A 25,883-nucleotide genomic window follows, 5' to 3' on the forward strand; every position below is an offset into this window, starting at 1 on the left:
ATGACTTAACACAATACACTAGTTAAACACAATCTTAGCCTCAAGCCCTATGCATGCTGGGACATGTTAACCCTCAGAGCCATGAGGCCATTTTTACAATTCCTTTTCCGTCTGGTTTTATTTTCTAAATAAGCTTGTAAAACATCAACCCTGTTGTCTACAGTCAATTAATGTACATCATTTTTTTTCAGGAAAAACGTGGCTATTAGAATATTTGAGCTGTAGTCAGGTCACTTGAATGTTAAAAAAAGGTTGTATGACCTTAAAAACAAATAAATAAATAAAACGGAAAATTATTCTCACAGATATTTATTGATATCACACACAGAACAATAAAAGCTAAGCCAATCTCCTGTCTAAATCAGTTCCCATATGTCTTGGGTGTCAAACTGTGAAGAAATAAACAGTACAACTTATACAGTTGACAAAATATATAATTTTTTTTCAAAAAAAGTCCAGAGGCTTTTGCCAATAATCAAAATATTAATGTCAAATGTATTGATATCACACACACAGCAATGCTACACAAACAGTTCTCCTATATATTTGGAGTCATCCAGTGTAAAAATAAACATAATGAACGTTATAACTCATATAAATGACAAACTATTTACATTTCTTCAGAAAAGGCCCAAAAGTATCCCAAATATCTAAACAGTGACGCCATTGTTCCCTGAAATAGACTGGAATTATCTCTCTTTTTCACTTTACTCTTTGTTCTCGCTCGGAACAGCCTGGAGTGATCTATCTTTTCCACTCTCTATAGTCTTTGTGTGACGGACCTCCCTTCCCATTGGTTGAAAACGTAAACACTGTCTTGCAAAGCATCATGGGAGATTTATACTATACGGAGCACAGAGCTAGCGGCAGAAATGACCGAAACGAGAAATGATGGACCTCGAGTGGATAAATCTTGGATGTAAGCGTTTGGATTTATTGCTGAACAACTCCGAAAAGACGCACGAGCTCCAGGCTGGATAGAAAGCCTTCTGGAAAGGCTACGAAGACACCGAAGACACCCCCGTGATGCCTAGCTCGTTAGCTATTAGCAGGAGAAGACGGCAAGAAGACGGCAAGAAGCCAGCGGAAGAAATGACCGAAAATGAGATAAATGATGGACATCGAGTGGATAAATGTTGGATGTAAGAGTTTGGATTTATTGCTGAACAACTCTGAAAAGAAGCACAAGTTCAAGGCTGGATAGAAAACCTTCTGGAAAGGCTACGAAGACACCAAAGACACCCCCGTGATGCCTAGCTCGTTACCCTTTTTTCCAGCAAAAAGCTAAGAAGATCGATTAAAACTTTCATAAAGTTATCTAAATATTAATCGGAGGTGCCGTGTGACGTCGTGGACGATGTCAGCGTACTGTGAGGGTTAATAAAATGAAAAAGCAACGCCAGTGCCGGTTGCTTTTAGAAGACAAGAGGCTGTAAATCAGAGCGCAGAGGAGGCCGAGATGATGTTGAAATGATCTGCTCTAAGGGGGAGCGAGTAAAGGCACCAGTTGTTTAGGTCTACTCTTTCTAGGGGAATGTTATTGGCCAGTGCCCCTAATGTTTACATACATTTTAGGGTTGCCCAATATTGACAAAATGTGATATTGCGATATCGATATTTTTAAACGTATGTAAGATTACAAAAGTTACGTGAAAACACGTCAAAATAGATTCATAACAAATTAAATAAGTTTTATTACAACACAAATTGACGGTCATATTGGACTACTCCAACATGAATAAATAAATAAGGACCATGTCTACAGGACAGGACATGTTCTACTGGTTGGACAGTATAAAATATATAAATAAGGACCATGTAGTATATGAGTATAGTGATGTTCTAGTGTGGAGTGTCTCCTGTCTCATGGTGTGTCTCTGTGTGTTGATCAGCTGATAGTATATGAGTATAGTGATGTTCTAGTGTGGAGTGTCTCCTGTCTCATGGTGTGTCTCTGGTTGTTGTCTTCACAGCTCATCTGTGGGACGAGACCCTTCTGACTTCAGGACGTCCGTCTGAATTAGTTCCCCCTGAAGAACAAGAATGAGTTCTCCACAAAAGGTGAGATCACTTTGACTCCAAGTGTTTGTATTAGTTTAGTCATTGGATGCTCCATGGATCTCCTCTTTACTTTAGATATCAACCTTGTAACTTTCTTGGTTATCCTCGACAGTTCTGATAAATGTACAATGTCACTGTGTTGGCATTTTGTTATGCATTTATTTCTGTTACTGTCTAATAAATCAATCAAGCAAAAAACCTTAGTATTTCAACAGTTCAGTCAAATGATAGCAAGAAACAGAAGAATAGTTTCCCCAAAATAAACTGGAAGGCCACAACAATGCAGCATTAATATTGATTGATTGACTTTATTATTATTATTATTATTACATATTGGATAATTTTCAGCATATTTAAAAATGTATTTAAATTAGGGCTGTCAAGCACAAAAAGACATTAAAGAACAGCTTGTTTAATGACTGGTAACACTTTATAATAAGGGTCCATTAAAAACATGAATTAATGAATGTAGTACTTGATAAACTATCAGTAATATACAAGGATTAATAGTATCTCATGCATGACTTAATGCAGGAAAAATACCTTAATTAATGCATCAATTATTATGAATCATCATGATTTCTCATTCATTAATGATGTTCATGTCTTCTTCATAATACTGATCAGTCACAGCAGTTAGCCTGCTCCTGACCAGGATTTATTCACTGATCAGTCATACAAAGAGATACTAAGATGTCTTCTTATCTCTGGTCAGGCCCGGTGTCTCCTCCACATGTAGAATTATCATGAATCATGCATGACTTAATGCATGAAGAAGCATGCATTAATTCATGTAGTATTTTATGAACTATGTACATGGATTAACAGTATCTGATTCGGATTATGTGTGCAACTTAAGATGTCCTGTTGCCAGCAGGTGGCCTAATGACCATGACTAAATATTAGCATGTAGATGTCTCCAGGGGCCTCATTTATAAAACTGTGCGTAGATTCTATTCTGAAAGATTTTGTGCGCAAAAAAAGTCAGAATGTTAATTCAATTATTATAAAGGTAAAAAATAGAAACAAGATTTTGGATCATTATTGGTGCTTATTTCTTAGAACTTAATCGAAATGTAACAATTTGGTAACTGTGTGGGAATAGCAGGTGCAGACAGACACCTACAATCAGACACGACCACACATAGACACACACACACACACACACACACACACACACACACACACACACACACACACACACACAGATACATATCAAACAAACACCACATTTCACGGGGAGAGCAGCGCTGCACGGTGTGGGAGGATCCTCTCCGCGACCGGCTCTGGGTCGGTTTAGCAACAACGGGACTGTTGGGTTCAGGAAAACAAAAACTGGGCTAGGTTCGGAAAACAGGCATACCATCGGAGCATTACGCCCGACCACACGCACGGTCAAAAGGTTTTCGGAAAACTGGGAAAATGTTTACGTATGGAAATTCTTTATAAATCAAGACTATTGCAAGGAATGTTGCAACGACAAATTTCACCCTGCTTCACGCAACTTTTTCTTGCGTAACAGGTTTTATAAATGAGGTCCCAGGCCTCAAATCTTATCCAGCATGTCAAGTTTTAGGCAGATTAAGTAAAGTGAAGTTTCCTGTGTAATGGCGATTGCACAAAATGGCCGCCACGCAAACTCCATCCTACAAAAATGCAAAACCTATTTGGCATCATGAAAGTCTTGACATGCTGCGGATGATGATAATAATAATAATAATAATAATAATAATAATAATAATAATAATAATAATACATAAGTTTTATATAGCGCTTTACATGGAACTCAAAGACGCTTTAATAAAGCTTTGATAAAACTTGAGACAGATTTGCTGAATCCTCTTAGAGTTTAAAAAAGTCCCATATATGTAAAGGGCCTAAAATAGTGTGTTTTCACATGACCTATGACATCATCATTAGAGTTATCAAAAACTTCTTTGCAAATTAAGGTCATATTAGTCAGAAGATTAAAACAACCAAAAATGAGACAACTTCGATATATACCCCCTAGTTCGAAACTATTTGGGTGAAATACATGAAAAATGCATAGAATTCATAATGGATAACTTTTGGAGTTAATTTAAGTAAATTGAAAATATGTCAGAAATGATAAGAGTAATGTGTTTACCATAATTCGTGAATATCGTCTTAACTATGTCCAAATTAAAGCCTTTCATGCATTAGGGGGCGCTACAGAGCCGGCTAAATACTCCTCAACGTAATTGCGGTACAATCTCCAAATGTTCACAAGTTTTGATATCTGCACCAAATTTGGGGAGTTTTTCCGTAAATTAAGGTGTGTCACTTTATAACACACTTGCATAGCTGCAAGCAAGGTAAGCCGTCATACTCTGCTTCTGACTGGCTAGTAGTCCTTACCTAGGTACTGTCAGGGCACGCCCTCATACTCTTCTTCTGACTGGCTAGTAGTCCTTATCTAGCTACTGTCATAACTGTCATTATTGTTGTTACTATTGTTATAAAAAATAATCAAAAAATCACATGATTGAATGACAAACAATATTTATTAGTACCACAGGTATCAAATAAACCATGTGAAGAGAAATTATATTTACAGGTGTTTAAAAACTATTTGACATTCAATTTAAATTAGGTAACAGCAGCCAATCAGAACGACTAGATATGTAACATTCAAACTTTAATTAGGTAAACAAACACTAACAGTAGCCAATCAGAAACAGCTAGCAATTTAACATTCAAATCTATTTTTCATTCAAATCTAAATCTATAATCGAATTGTTCCAACGGAAAACAAGCACTTATCAAGGAGTAAAAGCGGAAGGATTTACTTCCGAATGGAAATAAGTTTACAACCTTTGAAAGTTGGTGAGAGCCCTTTGTTGATGCTTAGAAGAGACTAGGTTAGAAGAGACTAGGTTAGAAGAGACTAGGTTAGAAGAGTGTAGATTAGAAGAGTCTAGGTTAGAAGAGACTAGGTTAGAAGAGTGTAGATTAGAAGAGACTAGGTTAGAAGAGACTAGGTTAGAAGAGACTAGGTTAGAAGAGTGTAGGTTAGAAGAGACTAGGTTAGAAGAGTCTAGGTTAGAAGAGACTAGGTTAGAAGAGTGTAGGTTAGAAGAGTGTAGGTTAGAAGAGTGTAGGTTAGAAGAGTGTAGGTTAGAAGAGTGTAGGTTAGAAGAGTGTAGGTTAGAAGAGTGTAGGTTAGAAGAGTGTAGGTTAGAAGAGTGTAGGTTAGAAGACCTAGGTTAGAAGAGACTTATTAGGAAGAGACTAGGTTAGAAGAGACTAGGTTAGAAGAGATTATAGAAGAGTGTAGGTTAGAAGAGTGTAGGTTAGAAGAGTGTAGGTTAGAAGAGTGTAGGTTAGAAGAGTGTAGGTTAGAAGAGTGTAGGTTAGAAGAGTGTAGGTTAGAAGAGTGTAGGTTAGAAGAGTGTAGGTTAGAAGAGTGTAGGTTAGAAGAGTCTAGGTTAGAAGAGACTAGGTTAGAAGAGACTAGTCTAGGTTAGAAGAGTGTAGGTTAGAAGAGTGTAGGTTAGAAGAGTGTAGGTTAGAAGAGTGTAGGTTAGAAGAGACTAGGTTAGAAGAGACTAGGTTAGAAGAGACTAGGTTAGAAGAGTCTAGTCTAGGTTAGAAGAGTGTAGGTTAGAAGAGACTAGGTTAGAAGAGTCTAGGTTAGAAGAGTCTAGGTTTGCTATCACCTACAGTAGGAAATGTGCTCTCTAAACGATCTGATGAAAAAACGTTACTGTGAAATATAAAGTCTAAATTGGGGGGGGGGGTTAAAGAACACAACAGGATGTCGCACCACCCTGCGGCGATTGTTTTTTTTTTTTTTATCTGAACGCAGCTTCACACTGAAGTACGGAGCTCATTTAAGACGATGCTCTGACGTCCCGTTTCCGTGAAGGCAGCACGGAGCTGCGCCAAAAATAACCTGACGGAAGCGCAGAAGAGAAGAGTTATGATGTCTCGTCCAGTCGCAGTGCCGTGAACTGGCAGGTCTTAATGTTGCAGACCTCTGCTTTTTGCAAGTGGTTTAAGTGTAAACATGTATTGTTATTGGGAATCTTTGGTTTAAACTAGCTTTCAAACAAACGCCCCCCAAGGGCACCTCAACGCCCCCCTTTCCAAAATATTGCTTCCAGCGCCCCCCATCATCTTCTGAATGCCCCCCGTTGAGAAACACTGGGTTAAATACAGAGAATGAATTTCACTACACTTATGTGTATGTGACAATAAAGTACCTTTACCTTTAGGTACTGTCAGGACATGCCCTCATACTAGGCCTGTCGCGATAGTAGATAAATAAATTAATTAATGGTACGATAACATTTTTTGCTTTTTATTATTATTTCTGGACGCAATAATTTCCATTTGCATGCTTGTTTGTTTTCCTTGTCTCTCTTTCTCTCTCTCTGTCTCTCTATACCAAAGAGACTGGATGACCACTCTTGGTTCCTTAGCATAACAAGGATTGAACCCTCTTGTCAGTCAGATGGTCTTTGTGTCGGGACTCCTGGTGGAGAGCGAGACAGAGAAAATGCTAGTTGTTGGAGCAGGGTTTCCCGCAGCACTTTGCAGTTAAGGCGCCATGTTACTTGGCGTCCTGTTTTCTCCCTTTCATTCCAAACCACACAGCTGACAACCTGCAGGGGGAGGAGGAGGTGGAGACAGGCTCGGACATAAACGGCTGTCCGCTTGTAGGTCAACGGCTAATGATCGGTTATTTAATTTCATTGTGCTTTCTTTTGGAAGGCTGGCTGCCAAAAATCGGCACTTATAGCTAATGAATTAGCCTGAGGTAAATGATAGCTATCAGTAAACAGAAGTGATGTGATGGCTTGTGTGTGTGTGTGTGTGTGTGTGTGTGTGTGTGTGTGTGTGTGTGTGTGTGTGTGTGTGTGTGTGTGTGTGTGTGTGTGTGTGTGTGTGTGTGTGTGTGTGTGTGTGTGTGTGTGTGTGTGTGTGTGTGTTGGTCGGCCTGCCCCCGCGAAGCTCCGACCTGCAGATAACAGAGGAGCAGAAGAAGTAGCCGCACCTTTGCCAAAATGAAGACTGAAAAACAGAACTATTTTGGTACAAACATTTAATCGCCATGTGGCAGATAGCCACATAGATAGATATAATTTATTAATTATATATCATTTAATAATTAGTATTTAATAAATAATTGTTAAATATAGTGCAGACTCTGTAGTCTATCGCACAAACGCTCGACCAATGCTGCAAACATTTGACAGCCAGTACGAATTACCTGGAGAACATGCGTGTCACAAACTGCAATTCCACAACTGTCCATCAGCGTGAAAGACGACATACTAAAGAGATCAAAGACATATTGTGGATATTTAAAATGTCTTCCAGTTCCAGAGTTAAATATTATTTAGAAATAATTTTATTGATCTTTGAACAGATGTACCTGAATTATTATGCCATTATTATTATATTAGATGAAAATGGTCTCAGAACGACAATATCATTTATCGCAATAATTTCGGGGACAATTTATCGTCCAGCAAAATTTGTTATTGTGACAGGCCTACCTCATCCTCTGCTTCTGACTGGCTAGTAGTCCTTACCTAGGTACTGTCAGAGCCCGCCCTCATACTCTGCTTCTGACTGGCTAGTAGTCCTTACCTAGGTACTGTCAGGGCCCGCCCTCATACTCTGCTTCTGACTGGCTAGTAGTCCTTACCTAGCTACTGTCAGGGCCCTCATACTCTGCTTCTGACTGGCTAGTAGTCCTTAACTAGGTACTGTCAGGGCACGCAATTTTGTAAAAGAAATCCCAACCCCAAATGGATGTGGCCAACGTCTAGTGATTTAGTTTCAATCAAGGGATGCGTGGATATGCAAAACATACTTTTCAAACTCATCCTGGGTTTTCTGACCGAACTGCTTGAAACTTTGCATATAGCATCTTGAGATTACTGTTACAAATATTTACCAAATAAATTTAGTTTGGTTCACAAATGCTGAAGTTACAAAAAGGAATTTTTTGAATTTTTGTAGCCAGAGACCCAAACAAACCTTACATATCTTGTCCAAATCAAATACTATCAATGTGAATCCTGAGTTTTTTTATCCCACTCTGAGACTTTGGCCATTAGGGTGTGCTACAGATACCAAAAGTATATATCTCTATATGAACTGCCCATGCGATATTTACCAAATTTGAATTGTTTGATCTAGGGCCACTCCTGAGGCCACACATACAATGGTGTACTGATTGGATAAATTATGCGTGGTCTGATACACCCCCAAACAATTTATTGATCCTTTTTAGGAACAAAAAAAACAACTATGTCTTTTGAGCTTATCTTTTTGTGCTAGACAAAATGTCTTCAACAACCTTAAACCAAGTCCAGTTGCCCTTGATTTGAACCTTTCTTGGATACTATATCCTGGATGACTGAGAACCTTTCCATACATCGAAGCTCTTCTTTTAAACATCCATGATCATGACATTTGCGCCTGTGTTTGTCAGTGGCATCAGTGATGCTCAGCAGTTTTAATACAGAGCACAGCAGAAAGCTCTGCTGCAACAAAAAGGAGGCCAAACATATATTAGTCAAAAGTAGTTTATTTATCACAAACTAACCAACACTGGATCTTACATTTCCCATAATGCAAATCGATAATGGGAATGTCGGCAGATAATTAAGAAATGTAATGCATCAGTCAAACTATGTTCCATAGACATGCTCTAAATGTTGTTTCTAGTTTAAGATAGATCGCTACAGTATGGCACCTCACTAACTAACTCTCTCCGTTTTTCTGTCTGTTGACAGAAACCGAGAGGAAGAGGAGAAAAACGTCACCACTGTCAGTACTGTGACAAATCCTTCACAACATCAGGATATTTAAAGATTCATCAGAGAGTTCACACTGGAGAAAAGCCGTACAGCTGTGATCAATGTGGGGCAACTTTCACACAACAGAGTAACCTAAAAACACATCAAAGCATTCACACTGGAGACAAACCTCACAGCTGTGATCAATGTGGGGCAGCTTTTACACTACAGAGACACCTAAAAAGCCATCAACGCATTCACACTGGAGAGAAGCCGTACAGCTGTGATCAATGTGGGGCAGCTTTCACACACCAGGTTGCCCTTAAAACACATCAACGCATTCATACTGGAGAGAAGCCATATAGCTGTGATCAATGTGGGGCATCTTTCAGACAACAGAGTAACCTAGAAAACCATCGACGCATTCACACTGGAGAGAAGCCTTACAGCTGTGGTAAATGTGGGGCAGCTTTCACACAAAAGGGAGACCTTAAAACTCACCAGCGCATTCACACTGGAGAGAAGCCATACAGCTGTGAACAATGTGGAGAAACCTTTTCTCAAAGTAGTAACCTTAAATCTCACCAGCGCATTCACACTGGAGAGAAGCCGTACAGCTGTGAACAATGTGGAGAAACCTTTTCTCAAAGTAGTAACCTTAAATCTCACCAGCGCACTCACACTGGAGAGAAGCCGTACAGCTGTAAACAATGTGGGGAAGCTTTTTCTCAAAGTGGTGCCCTTAAATCTCACCATCAGCGTATTCACACTGGACAGAAGCCGTACTGGTGTGAACAATGTGGGAAAACCTTTTCTCAGAGTGGTGATCTTAAATCTCACGAGCGCATTCACACTGGAGAGAAGCCGTACAGCTGTGAACAATGTGGGAAACCTTTTCTCATGGTGGCAGCCTGAAATCTCACCAGCGCACTCACACTGGAGAGAAGCCGTACAGCTGTGAACAATGTGGAAAAACTTTTTCTCAGAGTAGTGAACTTAAAGTACACCAACGCATTCACACTGGAGAGAAGCCCTACAGCTGTGAACAATGTGGGAAATGTTTTTCTCAGAGTAGTAACCTTAGATCTCACCAGCGCACTCACACTGGAGAAAAGCCGTACTGGTGTGAACAATGTGGAAAAACCTTTTCTCATAGTGAGAACCTTAAACAACACCAGCGCATTCACACTGGAGAGAAGTCGTATAGCTGTGAACAATGTGGAAAAACATTTTCTCGTGGTGATACCCTTAAATCTCACCAGCGCATTCACACTGGAGAGAAGCCGTACAGCTGTGAACAATGTGGGAAAACGTTTTCTCAGAGTAGTCACCTTAAATCTCATCAACAGCGCTATCATACTGCCCCGTTGTGAACATGTTTACTACGAGGCGGTTTAACAAGTTTAAAGGCTCGGACACACCAACCTGACAGCTAACCTTCGGCAGAAAAGGCAGTTGGACTGACTGCCTCCCCGAGTTGGTCAAAAAAAATTGCAAAACACACCGTCATTTTGGCCAGCCTTTTAAATCCAGCGACTACCATAGTATCATATAATTAGACCACGCCCCAACCTCCCTTGATCTCTACTTTCGTGCTCACTCTAACCCCTTCAAGCAGTGGAGGTTTAATTCCTCTCTACTAGTGGAGGATTACTATAAGCGATTCTTAAACTCTCAAATCACTCTATTCTTTGAGCTGAATGACCTGTCGGACACAAACAGAGGCGTATTATGGGAGGCTTCTAAAGCTTGTGTCAGAGGATAGCTTATTTTCTGTGTTTCTAATTTAAAAAGAGGCGAAATGTCCTGAACGGCCGGAAATAAAGGACATCGATGTCAAACACACAGCTGGCCCAGACCCTATCCTTTACAGGGAACGTCTAACCCCCAATTTCCACTGGCTACGTAATGGCTACGTAATGGCTACGTAACGGCGGCGGAGTCATCAGGTTTCCATTCAAGTCAATGTGTGTATTTCCACTGACAGCAGAACGGCTGCGTTCCTCCGGCGGTCCGCAGCAGATACACAGAGCTTCTATTTTTGCCGGACGCATTTACATCTCTGCTAGCCCGGAGACCTATCTTGTTCAACTGGAAGCTCTCCCACCCCCCCACACGTGACCTTTGGATTAAAGAGGTGCTCGACAGTTTGAAGCTCAGATATTCTCTGAAAGGCTCTATCACGACATTCCTAGAGACATGGAACCCCTTCCTAGAACTCGTTCACTCCCTTACTTTATCTCCTGACTCGGAGGACTGAGCTCCTTCTGCACTGCTCTACTTGACGCAATCTGCCATTTATTATTTGTAGTTTAACATCTTTTCTTACTTTGTGTACCTTACATTTAATAATCTATATTTTACATTTTATATTAACTCTTTGTATTTTCTGTCTCTGAATGTGGTTTTAGATCTGTTGAGTTTTGTTCACTGTAAAAACGAGAACTTGAAATTGCTCATCTTACTTTGATTTTCAATGAAATTGAAGAAATAAATATGTAATGACAATGTCAACTTTGTTAAAGGAGTTACTTCAACTAATTGTATTAAGTTTCTTGTGATAAGTTGTTCTCACTGCAAAATGTCTGGTGGCGCAACTTTGAAATTGTAGTTGGACTCAAGTTGAGGCCAGGTCAAGTAGTCTGTGCATGCTTCATGCTAAGAACAGGGTTTCTGAGCAGTTCTGCAGGGGTTTTCATAGACGACTTCTGGTTCTGCAGATTTATTTAATCAGATCTTCTTGTTCTCTTTAGTGTTTGTGTTCAAACTCTAAATGTTTGACAAGTTGTTCTGCAATCGCAATACAAGCAAGCAGAGGTATATATTGGAACAAAAAGACATTGTAGTGAATACATAAGTCACAAAGATTAATCAGAAGATCAGCTGTTCCTCTTGATCTGTTTGGTCCGATCACTATTACCTGTTAGGGTAATTCTACTGCAGTACGTAATACAAAAATAGTAAGGGTGTGACGAGATCTCGTTTTACGAGATCTCGCGTGACGAGATTTCTCGTCGAGGTGAAAAGAGTGAAAGAGTGACAGACAAGACGAACACAATATGTAAACATTGTAAGAAAGAAATGCCGTACTACTAACTAGTTAGTTAGTAGAGAGCTGTGGTGGTGCTGTAAGTGTTTTTGCATAGTGCTCGTGTTAGCCGCGGTATACGGCATTTCTTTCTTACAATGTTTACATATTGTGTTCGTCTTGTCTGTCACTCTTTCGCCGTTTATTATTTCCGCAGGAAAACCAAAATGTTGCCACACAAATGATTTAAAAGTGGCAGGGGGATCTTCAATAGTAATTCCACGCTCCATCACATCGCCTCACGAGACAACTTTTCACCTCGACGAGAAATCTCGTCTCGTTCTCGTGAACCCAATCTCTCGTGATGTGTCTCGTCTCGTGGAGTAAGCGTCTCGTCACACCCCTAGCTTGTAACCTTGGTTCTCTGAGTAAAGACTATTTTTCCAAGTCATATTTCTTAACTGAAGTTTTCTTTAAATTAGTGTTAAAATCGCGTCTCGCTCTCGTGACCCCAATCTCGTGTCTCGTCTTGTCTCGTGAGCGAGTGTCTCGTCACACCCCTAAAAAATAGTATTTCATAAAACAAAAATTAATTATCAGGATACAGGAAGTCTGATTCAAACAAAACTTTAAATTGACAGTTTGGTGGAAGATTGGCGTGGTGTATTGGTCCCAAAACTGGACTTTGGAGGGATGGGTTTATATTTTTTAAGTTTTTATAATTTTTAGTTTTTTATGTTTTTAATCTATTTTATGTATATCTATCTTCACCTATCGCTGAATAAATTTACCCAGCATGCCCTTTGAGGGTTTCCTTAGTATTTCTTTTTTTACTTAATGTTTCATAAATGTAACATTGTTGTTTTTAAAATGTGCTTGCTTACTTGCTAATGGAATAAATAAATAAATAAAGGTATTTCCTTGATTAATCTCTTGGTAGATAATGTGATTATTATTATTATTATTATTATTATTATTATTATTATTATTACTATTATTTGAAAAGAACATGTTTTATTATAGGAGTTGAAGGTGCCGATTTTAGTTTGATCCAAGAAACCGTTCAGTGTCACTGTGGAGGAGTGTGACGGGGCGCATAGCTGAGTGCAAAGATTAACTGTATATGTTGCTGTTATAATATAATGCTGTTAATTTTCACACTGTTTTCAAATCATCTGTTAACCTAGCCATTCATCAAATTCCCCACAGTAATCCCATAGCGTTCTTGTGCACATATTTAACATCCAATACTGCAGTGATTTATATACTATAGCTACAACCATCAGTTCCTCATTCTCTAATTGTTTAAAACCATACCATTTACTTCACAAACATGTCAGCTTATACTAACCATGCACCACAAATGTCTTTGTTAACTACATGTCTGTTTATTGAGTTTAAAAGGTAACAGAGAGTAACATATCAGCTTTGTGTCTTACTGGCGTCTGCTCGTTGTGTGTAAAGGAAAGTTTGCTGCAATCCTCGGGTGTAAATGATGCTATGACTTCTGGGGCAACAGGAAGTTACCCGGAGTTTGAGTTACTAATTTATTAGCTGTCAATAGATCTTGTGGCTTTGTCACAGGTTAGCTTGAAATTTTTAATTGTAATCTAGCATTATAGATATGAGAATTGTGGCTGTATTAAGCTTTTATTGTCTACTCACCTGAGCCAACCCTGTATTTCACTGTCGTGTTGGTATGTTCCAATTTCAGTGGCGTACTTCAGGCCTACATAGACTGTTAGTTTCAGTTGCTCGTCAGAGCTGGAGGAAGGTGGACGTAAGTCTGTGGTGTGCTCTCAGTGTAGAGAACAGTGACTTCTTCTAAGGTCAATTTGAAAACAGCGGTATTGTTTGTATAATGTGACTTTTTGACTCATGTCAATTTATTTTATTTACTTTACAAACAGGTTTTCTATTATTATTATTAGAGATGTCAGTAACAGTTTTTATGCTGTAACGATGTGAGAAGGCAGAATCGCGACATAGCCCTTCCAACTCCCAGAGTTATCCTTCCCGTCCAGATCACAAGATCAAATCCCAAGTTGCATTTTAAGCTCCTCTTTTTTCTGCTTGTGGAGAGCTACGTGACACATACAACTAAATTATATTCATGAGGACCGGCGAACTAAATCTGCTGTCCAAGAGTATACCAGGCAGACACACAGCTGATAACCTGCAGGCTCAGACATTCACGCCACGGGCCGCTGTGGACTTGTGTCGGTTCCGCAAGTGGTTTCAGGAAAGTGACTGCATGTGTCCGACAATGCACAGAACATTAACACCAGTACACGCCTACAGCTGTCTGCGGAAAGTTTGTCAGAGCCTTCCGGACAGGTGAAAGTATACTTTGTTTCCTGTGATTTCTTTTCTCTCTGACTAGCTAATTAATTAGCATGCGTTAGCAGTAAACATAAGGTAGGCTGGTGGTTGGTGTGTGCGCCACTATTTATGTGTTTGTTAGCCCCAGGGTTCGTACGGGTGCTTGAAATCCTTGAAAATGCTTGAATTTGGATGTGTTTTCAAGGTTTCAAAAGTGCTTGAATTTTGAATAAAATGCTTGAAAATGCTTGAAATTGTAACTGTATTTCTGTCACAACAAATACCTAACTTACTGAATAGTTCGTTTATTAGATGGAGAAATAAAATGTTGGAGAAAATTAAAACTGCTCGCTTGTGCATGTGTGACTACTATCTGCCACCACGCCAAGACCCGCCCTAGGAAGCAGCTCGATTGGTTGGGGTAAGGCATTTTCACCTGAGAAGTTAAGGTTAGGATAGCCGATTGGTCACGGTTACGCTACCTTGCGTAAGCATCATGGACACCTGGCCAATAAATGGTGTTGAAGGGCGGGTCTTGGCGTGGCCATAGTGGGATTCGTAATATCGCTGCCGGCAGGTTGTCCTTTCAATTTATACTGCTCTATTCCAGTAGATAAATGTATATGTCTTGGCAATGAAGTAAAAAACAATTTCAATTAATATAGGCTATTTACCAGCAGGTGCACTATCAGAGTCTTCTGGGTAATAATGGAATTACAGGTTGTTGTTGTTTCACTGTCTCAGATTTTGTTCAAACCTTGTCTATATCAAGAATATGTCCCTAAACCAAGGCCTGTAAAATATTTCTGTTCAAATCCTATGTCTTCATATTTTCAGCCCTTGAAATTACTTCAGTTTTACAGCCTGAACATCACATTATCTGGGAAGCAATATTTGGACATAAGAGGTGCTCTAAGTGATTTTTTAGGCTACATTTTTCGTCACATACAGCAAACATCTCCTCACTATCCGCTGGTTGAGCCATCACTGCAGCAGCGTTAGCATGTACAGTAGGCTACTTCCACAATGCGTATTCATGACTCAAACACTGTTTGTTATGGTTTGTTGTGCAAGTTGGCACAGTTTGTTTTTGTTTGTTTTTGTTTTTGTCACAAAAACTAATGTAGGGTGTCACACACTCTAAAAACAAATACTGCACTTTACTTAATTTAATTAGTGAAACATTTTTACACTCAAAAATATTAAGTAGATTACAAAGCTTGGAAATCAAGTAAAACAAACCATAAATAATGAGTAGATTTTAGTAATATTTGTAATCATTTCTGAATGAATTGATTTAGTATAATTACCAAATATAATTAAGTAAATGTAATTGAAAGACTGTAAACCATATAGAAAACATTAGCAGAAGGCACAGAAGAAAGTGAGTAGATAAAACTGAAAATATTAGAATGATGTAAGTGACTACTTGCCTATGATTTATTTAAAATATGTGTTGTATGGATTTATTTCTTTTACTCAATTTATTACATTGAGTTATACGTTTTGTACTTGATGTCAATAAATATTAACCTAAAAAAAAATTAAGTATGACCAAGATCTCACAAAACATGAACATTTTATTTGACTGCATTTGCCAGAAAGACATTTTTTGGCTTTTTTAAGCTCCTCATGCACATGTGAAACAGCAGCAACATCACTGACCGTATAGTGCAAATAAGCGAACAATTCATTACAACAAGACATTTTTGCAATACCTGAGAATTCGGCCACTTTTCTTTAAGAACTAGAGCCAACTGAACCATTCAACAAATTGCGGTTTTTTATCTTGAACCATCAACTGTCATTTAACCTGTTGACAAATGTCTTACCATTTAAGGTATTCACAATGTTGCTAGACACTTAAAACAACCTGAACCTGTTAAATGCAAAAACATCACTCCAACCATTTACACTAAAAAAAATACAGTTTTTTAGCATTCTACCGTTACACAACAGGGCACCGTCTGCAGACAGGGTGAAACTGATTTTATAGACATCTACTTAGACGGAAACTGCCTGTAAACTGAAAACAGATGCTTAATGGCTTATAAATGAAAACAAAAAAATAAAATAAAAGAGAAAAGGCTTATTAATGCAAGGTGTAAACGTAGAATCAAAACAAATTGAAATATGCCCAATACTGTGAGCCTGACCACACCTGGAGATCATCTGATTAAATGGATTGTCAAAGTTTCTGTCCAGTAATTTCTCGCATTCCACACATGGCTCAATTGGGTATGAGTCACATTTTCTCATCTGAATAGCTGCCTCTCAGCAACTACATGACCATATTGTTTCTCAGTCTTTGCACCTTTGCTGAAAGGTTTCCGGAATCCACTTCCGCAAGCATCTTTTGAAAGACCTCAAAAATGTATTTAAGAGTTTTGGGGTATTTCAGATCCAAAGCATAGGTCAGTCCTAGCAGGTAGCAACAGGCTCTGCTGAAATCCCCAAGATGGTTGAGTACAGTGGAACCTTCAATGACGATCCCAACATCATCGACCTGTCCACTTTCATTCCGGACCAGGTACACAGCCATCACCTGTGCTGCCAGCTCTTCTTCCACATTGACAGCTGAATCAACATTCTGCAGACATTGTAAAAGGCAACTGGTTAGAACAGGCAGACAGGATGTCACCAAAATAGAATAAAGTCAATTACCAAAACAACTAAATCAATCAGTTGTACAAAGATTGTATAGTAAGTTGTAAGGGTGTTACGATCGAAATTAAGTCACAATCTTGAATATTGAATAAAAACATGTAATCATTGATACTGCCACGCCTCCATGTCATGTCCGGCGGCTTGTCAAGCGGAAAAAACACACATGTTGAAGTGCTGCAAGTCTGTCAACCTCCTGTAACTTAGCTAGAGCCAGTCAAAACATAGAAACTACTGATGTTGGAGACCCATCGACAGAACTTGTGCCCCCTTCTCTTTCACTGAAGTGTGTGAAAGTATTTTGGAGTTATGTTGACAATGTTCGCGTTGTCGACAAAAAAGTCAGTTTGCAAGCTCTGCTATGTGCGCGTACCATATTCTGTTTTACCATTGCACATTAGCCTAGCAGCTAGCGGATTTTCCTTCTGCTTAATAGCTTTAGCCCAACAAAACCGCACAGTTGAATTTTAGCCTGCATGCACATTTTACCGCCTAAACAGAGCAGCTTATATTGATTATAGAGAGCAACAAGTTAGCGGACTGCCTGAGTCGCCCTCTTTGCTATCTGTCTGCTCAGCTGCTGTGCTGGCTCGACGGGGTTTTCAGCCCCCAACTAAGCCTTCAAGGCAGCGCTGCGACCGTCTTCAAAGTTGTGTATTGTTTTAACTAGCTTGGTTGATTATTTCTGATATATGCTTAATTTATTTGAATGTTGGTAAATAAACATGCAAATAATAGTATCCTGCTGGATACAAATATAGGTAAGTCAATATACATAAATCTTGAAAAACAAGTGCCTAATCCTAGTGCCTTCCAGGCAGCGCTGCTTGGAAGAAGACGTTGGGGGCTTGTGTTGTCTGCTGTTTATGGTCTGTGGTCTTGTTGTTGTCTGTTGTCTGTGGTCTTGTTGTCTGTTGTCTGTGGTCTGTTGTCTGTGGTCTTGTTGTTGTCTGTTGTTTATGGTCTGTGGTCTTGTTGTTGTCTGTTGTTTATGGTCTGTGGTCTTGTTGTTGTCTGTTGTTTATGGTCTGTGGTCTTGTTGTTGTCTGTTGTTTATGGTCTGTGGTCTTGTTGTTGTCTGTTGTTTATGGTCTGTGGTCTTGTTGTTGTCTGTGGTCTTGTTGTTGCCTGTTGTCTGTGGTCTTGTTGTTGTCTGTTGTTTATGGTCTGTTGTCTTGTTGTTGTCTGTTGTTTATGGTCTGTTGTCCGTCTTTTTGATGAGCTGTATGGTGCAAGATGAATTTCCAAAAGGATCAATAAATGTCTATCTAAACTCCGTGTGGTGCGAAGCGTCTGCCCTCAGGATTGTTGGTAAACTTTTCTTTTTCTTTTTACTATGACAAATTATCTCATTTCCAATTGACTGAATATATGTTATTGTTACATTATGTTAATAAATGTTTAAATTTGACAATGTAATGTGGTACATTGCGAACAAAGGTCAGATATTGTATTACATACAAGTCTAGTCTAAAAATGGCATAGCCAACTGTGCTTAAAAAATAATCGAGAATCGAATCGTGATCTTAGAATCGAAAATGTAATTGAATATTTGGAGAATCGTGACACCACTAGTAAGTTGTGTATTGTTTTAACTAGCTTTGGTTGATTATTTCTGATATATGCTTAATTTGTTTGAATGTTGGTAAATAAACATGCAAATAGTATCCTGCTGGATACAAATATAGGTAAGTCAATATAAATAAATCTTGAATAAACAAGTGACCAGCGCTCTGTGCAGCAGTAGGTAAATGGGGGTTAAACTGTACAAAATAAAAACAAAGTTATGGTTCATTTTGCTTTGTATTGTATTTAGGTTATGTTAGGTTACACATTAAGACATCAACCACATCAGTCTCATTTTCAGTGGACAGCTAAGTTACATAATGGCTGTGTATTTCTAATCACAACAGTTTAATAAGGGTTCTTTCTTTGGTTAAAGAACACAGAAAATCCACTGATGCATTAGCGGAAGCACCAATTTCAACTTTACACATTTATTGTAGGGAGAACCCTGAAAGCCATATATTGGACTCACCTCAAAATTCTTGATTAAGGCACTCACGTCTTCACCAAGGTGATCAATGAGACATCGGATGACAACTTCTCTGGTTTTCTGAATGGAAATTCCACTCTGTTAAGGAGAAAATGTATTCTTAAATGATAAGAAGATACACTATTCACTCACTATACACATTATGGCCTGGAGAAATTTTAAAGAGCTCATATTATGCTCATTTCCAGATTAATAATTGTATTTAGAGGTTATATCAGAATAGGTTTACATGGTTTAATTTTCAAAAAACACCATATTTTTGTTGTCCTGCACATTGCTGCCGCTCCTCTTTTCACCCTGTGTGTTGAGCTCTGTTTTAGCTACAGAGTGAGGAATCTCACTTCTGTTACATCTTTGTTGGGAGTCACACATGCGCAGTACCTAGGTAAGGACTACTAGCCAGTCAGAAGCAGATTATGAAGGCATGCCCTGACAGTGCCTAGGTAAGGACTGTTGATGAACTGCAACAAACAGCTCTATTGTAGTCCAGCCTTTACTTCAGAGACAAACAAGCATCACTTTGTAACACATTATGCTCACCTAGCTCATACCTGCAAACTCAGAAGGGCTGAAAAAGGTGACACATCAAAATGTAATAACAATAACAACTTATTTCACCAGTAAATTCCTGTTAACGACAAACAACCACTGGATGGGAAAAGGGTATTTTACAACAACTTTGAATGCAGCACAACGCTCGGCAAGGCGAATTTCAAGTGAAGGCAACATCTGTGTTGTTTTTCAGACAATGGCAGCTATAGACTGGTGTTGAATCCTCTAGTGAAATACAGACACTATTTTACACTGTTTAGCTGTCAACACTTTACCGTGTTTACTCCAGCTGCCAGCTATCGGTAGGCTAACGTTACCTGCTGTCAGGTGTGTAGTGGACTTTGGGATTTTTCACTTTGTAAATCTATAACATGCACAAAAAAAAGATATAACAATAACGGAAAGGGGAAAAGCCAAAAAGCATATGAGCACTTTAATGACAAGACAGGTGGGGGAAAGCAGCAGCTAAACAGAGGAGTAAACTGAAATACCTGGAGCAGAGTATTCATTTCTGCACGATGTCTCTCTCCAGCAGCACCTTTCTTGGCTTGGAAGATGGAAAGCAGTTTAGGGGAATAAAGGTCCAACATTGACATGAATTTTGCCTCAAGATTTACGGTGGTGATTCTTTGAAACTCTGCGTTGACCTTTAACAAAGACAAAAAAACAACAGGGAGATTGTGATTATTTAACTGTCTTAATAACAGAAGTTACACTAAATTCCCCGCTTATATTTAGAAAAAAAATTAGACCATCAGGACCAAGAGCTTTAGATTGCAGACACAAAAGCATTACAAGCTTGAGCATTTTCTGCCAATATGTCTTTGTGTTATACTCTGTGTAAGAGAAATGCTAATTACTCACATGTGACACGTCAAACAAGGCAGGCCACCTCTCCTTGATCTCTTGGACGCTCAAATGAAGACTGACGACATCATGTCTTCTATGCACAAATGTGCTGGCCATTAACTCCTTGATGGTCGTGCTATCTTTCTTCTTCAATTCAGACAGAATACGTAGCCGCTGTTGCTCTTGGTGTTCAGTGCTTTCTCCTGAAGGATAGTGTGGGAGATAAGTCACTTCTCCTTTCCGTGCTTTTTTGACATTTTTTGCTGGTTTCCTCTCACCAGGCCGTTTGTTTTTGAGAGAGTTGCATGTAACTTCAGGAAATCCAAGATTTCTGAGCTTCGACCTGTAATTTCCCATCTTGTATTTTAGGCTATACATCCATCCGATCCAACCATTGCGGCTCCCAAGTTCAGTCAGACATGGATGTTTTTTGACTAAGGCTTCTGCAACCTGTCCAACCTGAAGGCCTGTGGGATAGGCTGTGTGACTGTATATGTAATCAGCCAGTCGTTCCATGATTTCAGACCTGACACAGGTGTTGTTGAGAACTGTGCCATCTTTTGCAAAGTCTTCATTGCCATTCCTCAGTACTGCCTCTGTCGCAACTGAGAAAAGTGGAATGACAATTTCATTTGGCCATGATGCCCTTTGAGGGCTTAATATGACAGTGTCCTGTGATGACAATGACACGCTATCTGACTGGTAATCTGCAGAACTAAAAGACAACTGTGATGATGAACTCAAACTGGAGGTGTTGCAACAACTGGGCACATTTTCAGTCTCAGGAGCTGCAAGTGAAAGCACTATTGATGGAATAATTACTACTTTCATTGTCCCCTTATGCTTAACATCGTTCGTAGAATGAAGTGTAAAGTAATCACCAAAGTCTTCATCAAGGTAATGCAGGGTGAATTCCTCATCAAGTTTGAATGTGTCCTTTACAGTCTTATGCAATTGATCCACTGTGTCTGGCATCCCTGAGGGAAGTGTGAGCTTCTCACTACGGTGATCTATAATCACCTTCACAACAACAGGGTCCATCTGTATGAAATAAATCACAACTGGAAGTTAGAGTAAGAGTAAGACACTTAGGCATTTCTCTTTTTCACCTAATATTGGATAACAATGTGTCTTTTTAAAGTGACCATGCGTTTGCCTCCCACACAATATGCTGCCAAGGGGTATGTATCACTAAGTTGCTGTATCTGCAGCAGGGTCACTTTCCCAGAGTGCTCCAAAACAAATCCCCTAAAATGTTCCCAATACCAGCTGTTAAGTAACTTAACAATGAAATTGAGATCACTGCCTACAATCACAATCTGTGAGATCTCTACAAAATCTGGTAGACCACCTATACACCCATAGGGCAAAATCATCCCCACTGCATATTTAGTTCCATGATATGACACTACGTTGGTCAACTCCACTGTGGTGTGTGTTGGATACATTCTTTTAAAACTATCCTGTATTTCCTCATGGAGCAATGCCAATGGAATACTTGTCACTTTACTCACACATAATGCAGGTTTTAATGTATCAGCATGTAAATAATAGGCCATCATCATTTGGTGCTTTGTGGCGAGAGATAGCAGTACATTTCTGAAGCTGTTTGTGTATCTGACAACTCGCTTGAAAAAACTATGTTTCGCCTCAAAGCGCATAGTCCAGACACAAACCAAAGGACCAAAGCATTTTATCATAGCAGGATAATGCTCCAAGAAATGGTGCTTTGGAATTAACTTTTGATCAGGAAAAACATCCAACACTCTATGGCGGTGTTCCGTTATTAGAGTATCTAGGTAGCTAATGCTTTCCTCTGTATGAATAGGGGATACTACAAGTTCAGTAATATCTTTTAATGTCATGAGAACTTGCCATGCTGGTTCATTGAATGGTATCTTCACACCAATTATGAACGGTAATAATCTCAGAAGTGTCCAATTCTCATGTGCATTCCCACCAATAGATTTGCGAGAAGATACATTTTGTGGTATAGGTTGGGGGTGGTCAGTTTTGTCTGTCCAAATATATGGAAACTGAGTTATTGACTCATTCAGTTCTAAAAGGGTGAAATATTTCTTTTTTATAAACTCGTTAAGACATAATGCCAACTCCAAAGGAATTATTCCTTCAAATAGATCGTGGAGCACGTCTGGTGGGTACCCTGTTACAAAATGGAAATGCTTCAAATTTTCTGTTAAGGTACAAGCTTTCTTGACACCATAACAATGTACCAGAGCAGGGTTTTCTTTTACAGACTGCAGATGTAAAGCATAGTTCTCCTTTGTCTTTGGTGGAAAAACCCCTGAATGCACCTCCTTTTGCTGATAGTCTGAATGGTCCCCAATACAAAATCTACATATGTAATGCCCAGTAAAGCTCTCTACAAGGCCACTTAAAGAATGAGCACCAAGATTGTCCGCTGCAACACAAAAAACAGTTCCTCTGATATTTGTACCAATGGTAGGAAAGAAAATGCCTTCTTCCTCTAGTGTGATGAGATCTTTTAACAGCGGCTCCAAAACGGTTTCGTAGCCAAATTTTTTAACATCATTAGCTTTACAAAGGAGTGCCAAATTAATTGAGGTTAATTGTGATCTCAATTCTGATGGCACATCTGCAAGTACCCAATACACCGCTGTCACTTTATGTTTTTTCCGCGAGGTTCCAAGCGGATTACAGACTTCAAAATCATCCACGTAAAGTATAAGTGAAATCCTTAGCTCTCCATCAGCAAGAAACTCATTTGACTTGAAATATTTGCCATCATGAAAGGATGAAAACTTTGATGGATTGCCTGAATGTCTTGTCAGTATCTTACTTGCTATGTCTTTGTTATTTATTAATAGCTGTAAGGATTGTAGAATAGGTACATACTGAAAGGTGCAGTTGTCAGTTGGATCCAATCTATATTCAACCGGCTCAATAACTTGAAAGTTGTCTTTAAAAAACTTCCCCCTCTTATATTTTGAAAAAAAAGGACCAGCAGGACCAAGAGCCTTACTTAGAGGATTGCAGAGACACAATTTTTCAACTAAATCCCTGAGAACATTTTCATCAATAGTGCAGTTATTTTGTGTCAAAATGTCTCTCACTAAATTTGGAATATACTGAGATGATGATGTGCAGATAAACTGAAGCTGTTCCACCAAGTCATCTATACATTTACCAGAGACATTATAAATACTTTCTAACTTAAGCAAGAGAGAGCCGATAACTTTCACAAACACGCTTTCAGTTTCACAATCCAAATCTACAGTAGCATCCAAGTCCACATCATCAACGGATTCCAGTAATGCAAACTGGTTGTCATGCTGTTGAACACTGGTAGAAATCGGAAGTTTTACAATAACATCAGCTTTTAAGTCCTTACACAAATAGGATGGGTGCTTTCGGCTTTTATGTGTAGCATAAGTCCCATATATGTTAGTTTTGAACTCACAACCATCAAACACACACTCTATTGTTTCTAGTCTTTTCAGATGAGCGTTAATGTGTTGAAAATAATCCTTGGTATTCGGAAAACATAAGTCACAAATTTTACATTTAAAAGCTTTGACCTCTTGCTGATTTTCAGTTTCCACTGATTTGTGAGCTCTATACAAGTGTGTACGTAAGCCACCCCAAGTTTTAAAAGAACATGGACAGTTCAAATGAATACAAGGAAGAAAATGTCCACGACCTAAATGTCAGTGTTTCAGTCGGTAGTGTTTAATAAGTCCCCCCTTTGATGATGCGACAAATTTACAGAGCTTACACTGCCATCCCATGAGCTGTTACCTTAAAGAGGAATAAAACCGGGGAGCCTCGGTGGCTAGTGGATAGTGTCCTGTGAGGCTCAGTCCTTTTCACTGTGACCTAAGTTCAAATATGGCCTGTTGTCCTTCGTTGGTGTCCTCCCCTCTTTCTCACACATTCCTGTCCTGTCTGTTTAGCATATGTTGGAAAAAAAAAGAAGAGACAAACCTTTATTGCCATAAAAGTTGATAGACTAAAGACAATTTCCCCACACAAAAAATTAAGAAAACAGTAACTTACCTCAAATTTTCTTGATCAACTGTTTCACATCTGAAAAATATATTTAAAAAAAATATTTAGCAAGGATTAAAACAACTCTTGAACTTAGGATATGAACTTTAAGAACAACCTTCCACACAAGTCATGAATTGCAATTAATGAATATGCTCCGTTCTGCCAGAGCAATCTATGATTTCCTCCAATTAGTGAGATTTAAAGATCAACATGGCATGTTAATTATGACAGAGCCCAGCCTGACCTTCAGAAAGACCCCAAAAATGCAAAAGCATAACTTTTCTGTTCTTTTTAGGGCCAAAGAAGGCCCTATTGAAATTCAAATGTTTCTTCTTCTTTTTCTTCTATTATTATTTTTATTATTATTATTATATTGTTTTACTTTTTTATTGTATTCTTGAAACTTTGGAAAAGTTAACCTGACATCCATAGCAATAAAGCATATTTAATTAAAAATTGAGAAGTGGGAGACAGAGAGAGCAGTTGCAGCGGTTTAGGAGTGGGGGGTCTGTGCGCAGCAGCCTGTGACACTGAGCTTCATGATAGAGCTTAATAGGTTTCGCTTTTATTGTGCATGGAGACGGAAAAAAATGTATGAGTGACAATCGCCCGCCTCCGCCACATGCGGGGCTGACCATCGCTGTAATTCATTAACACTACATTTACGTCAGGATCTCCCGCAATGAAGCCTCCCACCTTAACTACCGATGCTGCCCGACCCATCATAGTCCGCGGCCACATTTGCCGTTCGGCAGTAGCCACGCCGGCAATTATCGCACCCCGTTCCCCGCTAAGCTTTCGACCGCCGGGGAGTGCCTTCCCCTGTGAGCTCCCCTCCCCCGCGGCTGAACGCAGTCTTAACTAACAAATTTTCACTGCCTTTGTGGTATATTACCTGGTCTGATTTTGAATAAAGTAAAAGAAAAATAAACATTAACCTTGAAAATACCTGAATATTTTCGATAATTAGCTAGGGCCTAACGTCACATATTGTCACTTTAACATAACTTACTTGAGCAAGTAAAAAATACTTTATTTTCAGACCTGCCTCCAACTTAACGTAGGCCTACAAGGTGCAAAAGTGTTGTAGTTATACAAGTTAGAGACTAATGTTAAACTGTAAGTAATATCAATGTGGCTAATGTAAGCTTAGTTGTAGCCTTCTGAAGAAAACGCATAGCACGTGCAGACTCAACTAGCTAGCTAGCTAGCTAAAGTGTGCTAATAAGTCAAATTAGCTTTGGCAAGGAATGACTTCAACGTGACAGTAATGTTGGTCGACTGATATTTCATGCTCAGGTGCTGCTTCTGTAACCGAGATATATGTAACTTATTATTGTGTTAAATGTTACTTACTTGTGGTCTTGTCGGTGGAGTGTAGTCAGACCGTCAAGTCGCTGTGCCCGCCACGTTACATCCCTGGTGGTGTTGTCTCTCTGAGCCAGAACCGTTAATGACGTCACTTCCTACCCGCTTACTCGTTCTTTTAAGTTGTTTGGCAAAGTTTCCAAAAATATTAAGTTGAGTTGTCTAATAATTGTAG

At 39.1% G+C, this 25,883-nt stretch overlaps 2 protein-coding genes across 2 annotated transcripts in view; one reads left to right on the plus strand and one right to left on the minus strand.

The window, feature by feature from the left end:
• Window positions 1-11,882, plus strand: part of LOC120572778 (zinc finger protein 420-like) — an 80,967-nt gene extending 69,085 nt beyond the window's left edge. The window contains 3 exon segments of the mRNA XM_039822211.1: window positions 1,974-2,061; window positions 8,835-9,726; window positions 9,729-11,882. Of these exon segments, the coding sequence (XP_039678145.1) occupies window positions 2,044-2,061; window positions 8,835-9,726; window positions 9,729-10,210 (1,392 nt within the window). The 5' untranslated portion in view covers window positions 1,974-2,043 and the 3' untranslated portion in view covers window positions 10,211-11,882.
• On the minus strand, window positions 10,522-24,456 carry LOC120572632. Its single transcript, XM_039821953.1, has 8 exons — window positions 24,347-24,456; window positions 24,089-24,235; window positions 21,190-21,349; window positions 20,324-20,511; window positions 19,951-20,106; window positions 18,890-18,985; window positions 16,658-16,777; window positions 10,522-10,542 (listed from the first exon to the last, which is right to left on the minus strand). The coding sequence occupies exons 3-8, from the start codon at window positions 21,347-21,349 to the stop codon at window positions 10,522-10,524; spliced, it is 741 nt and encodes a 246-aa protein (XP_039677887.1). The 5' UTR covers window positions 24,089-24,235; window positions 24,347-24,456.
• Between the last annotated feature and the right edge of the window lie 1,427 nt (window positions 24,457-25,883).

This window comes from Perca fluviatilis, chromosome 14 (assembly GCF_010015445.1).
Source record: "Perca fluviatilis chromosome 14, GENO_Pfluv_1.0, whole genome shotgun sequence".
Lineage (NCBI taxonomy): Eukaryota > Metazoa > Chordata > Actinopteri > Perciformes > Percidae > Perca > Perca fluviatilis.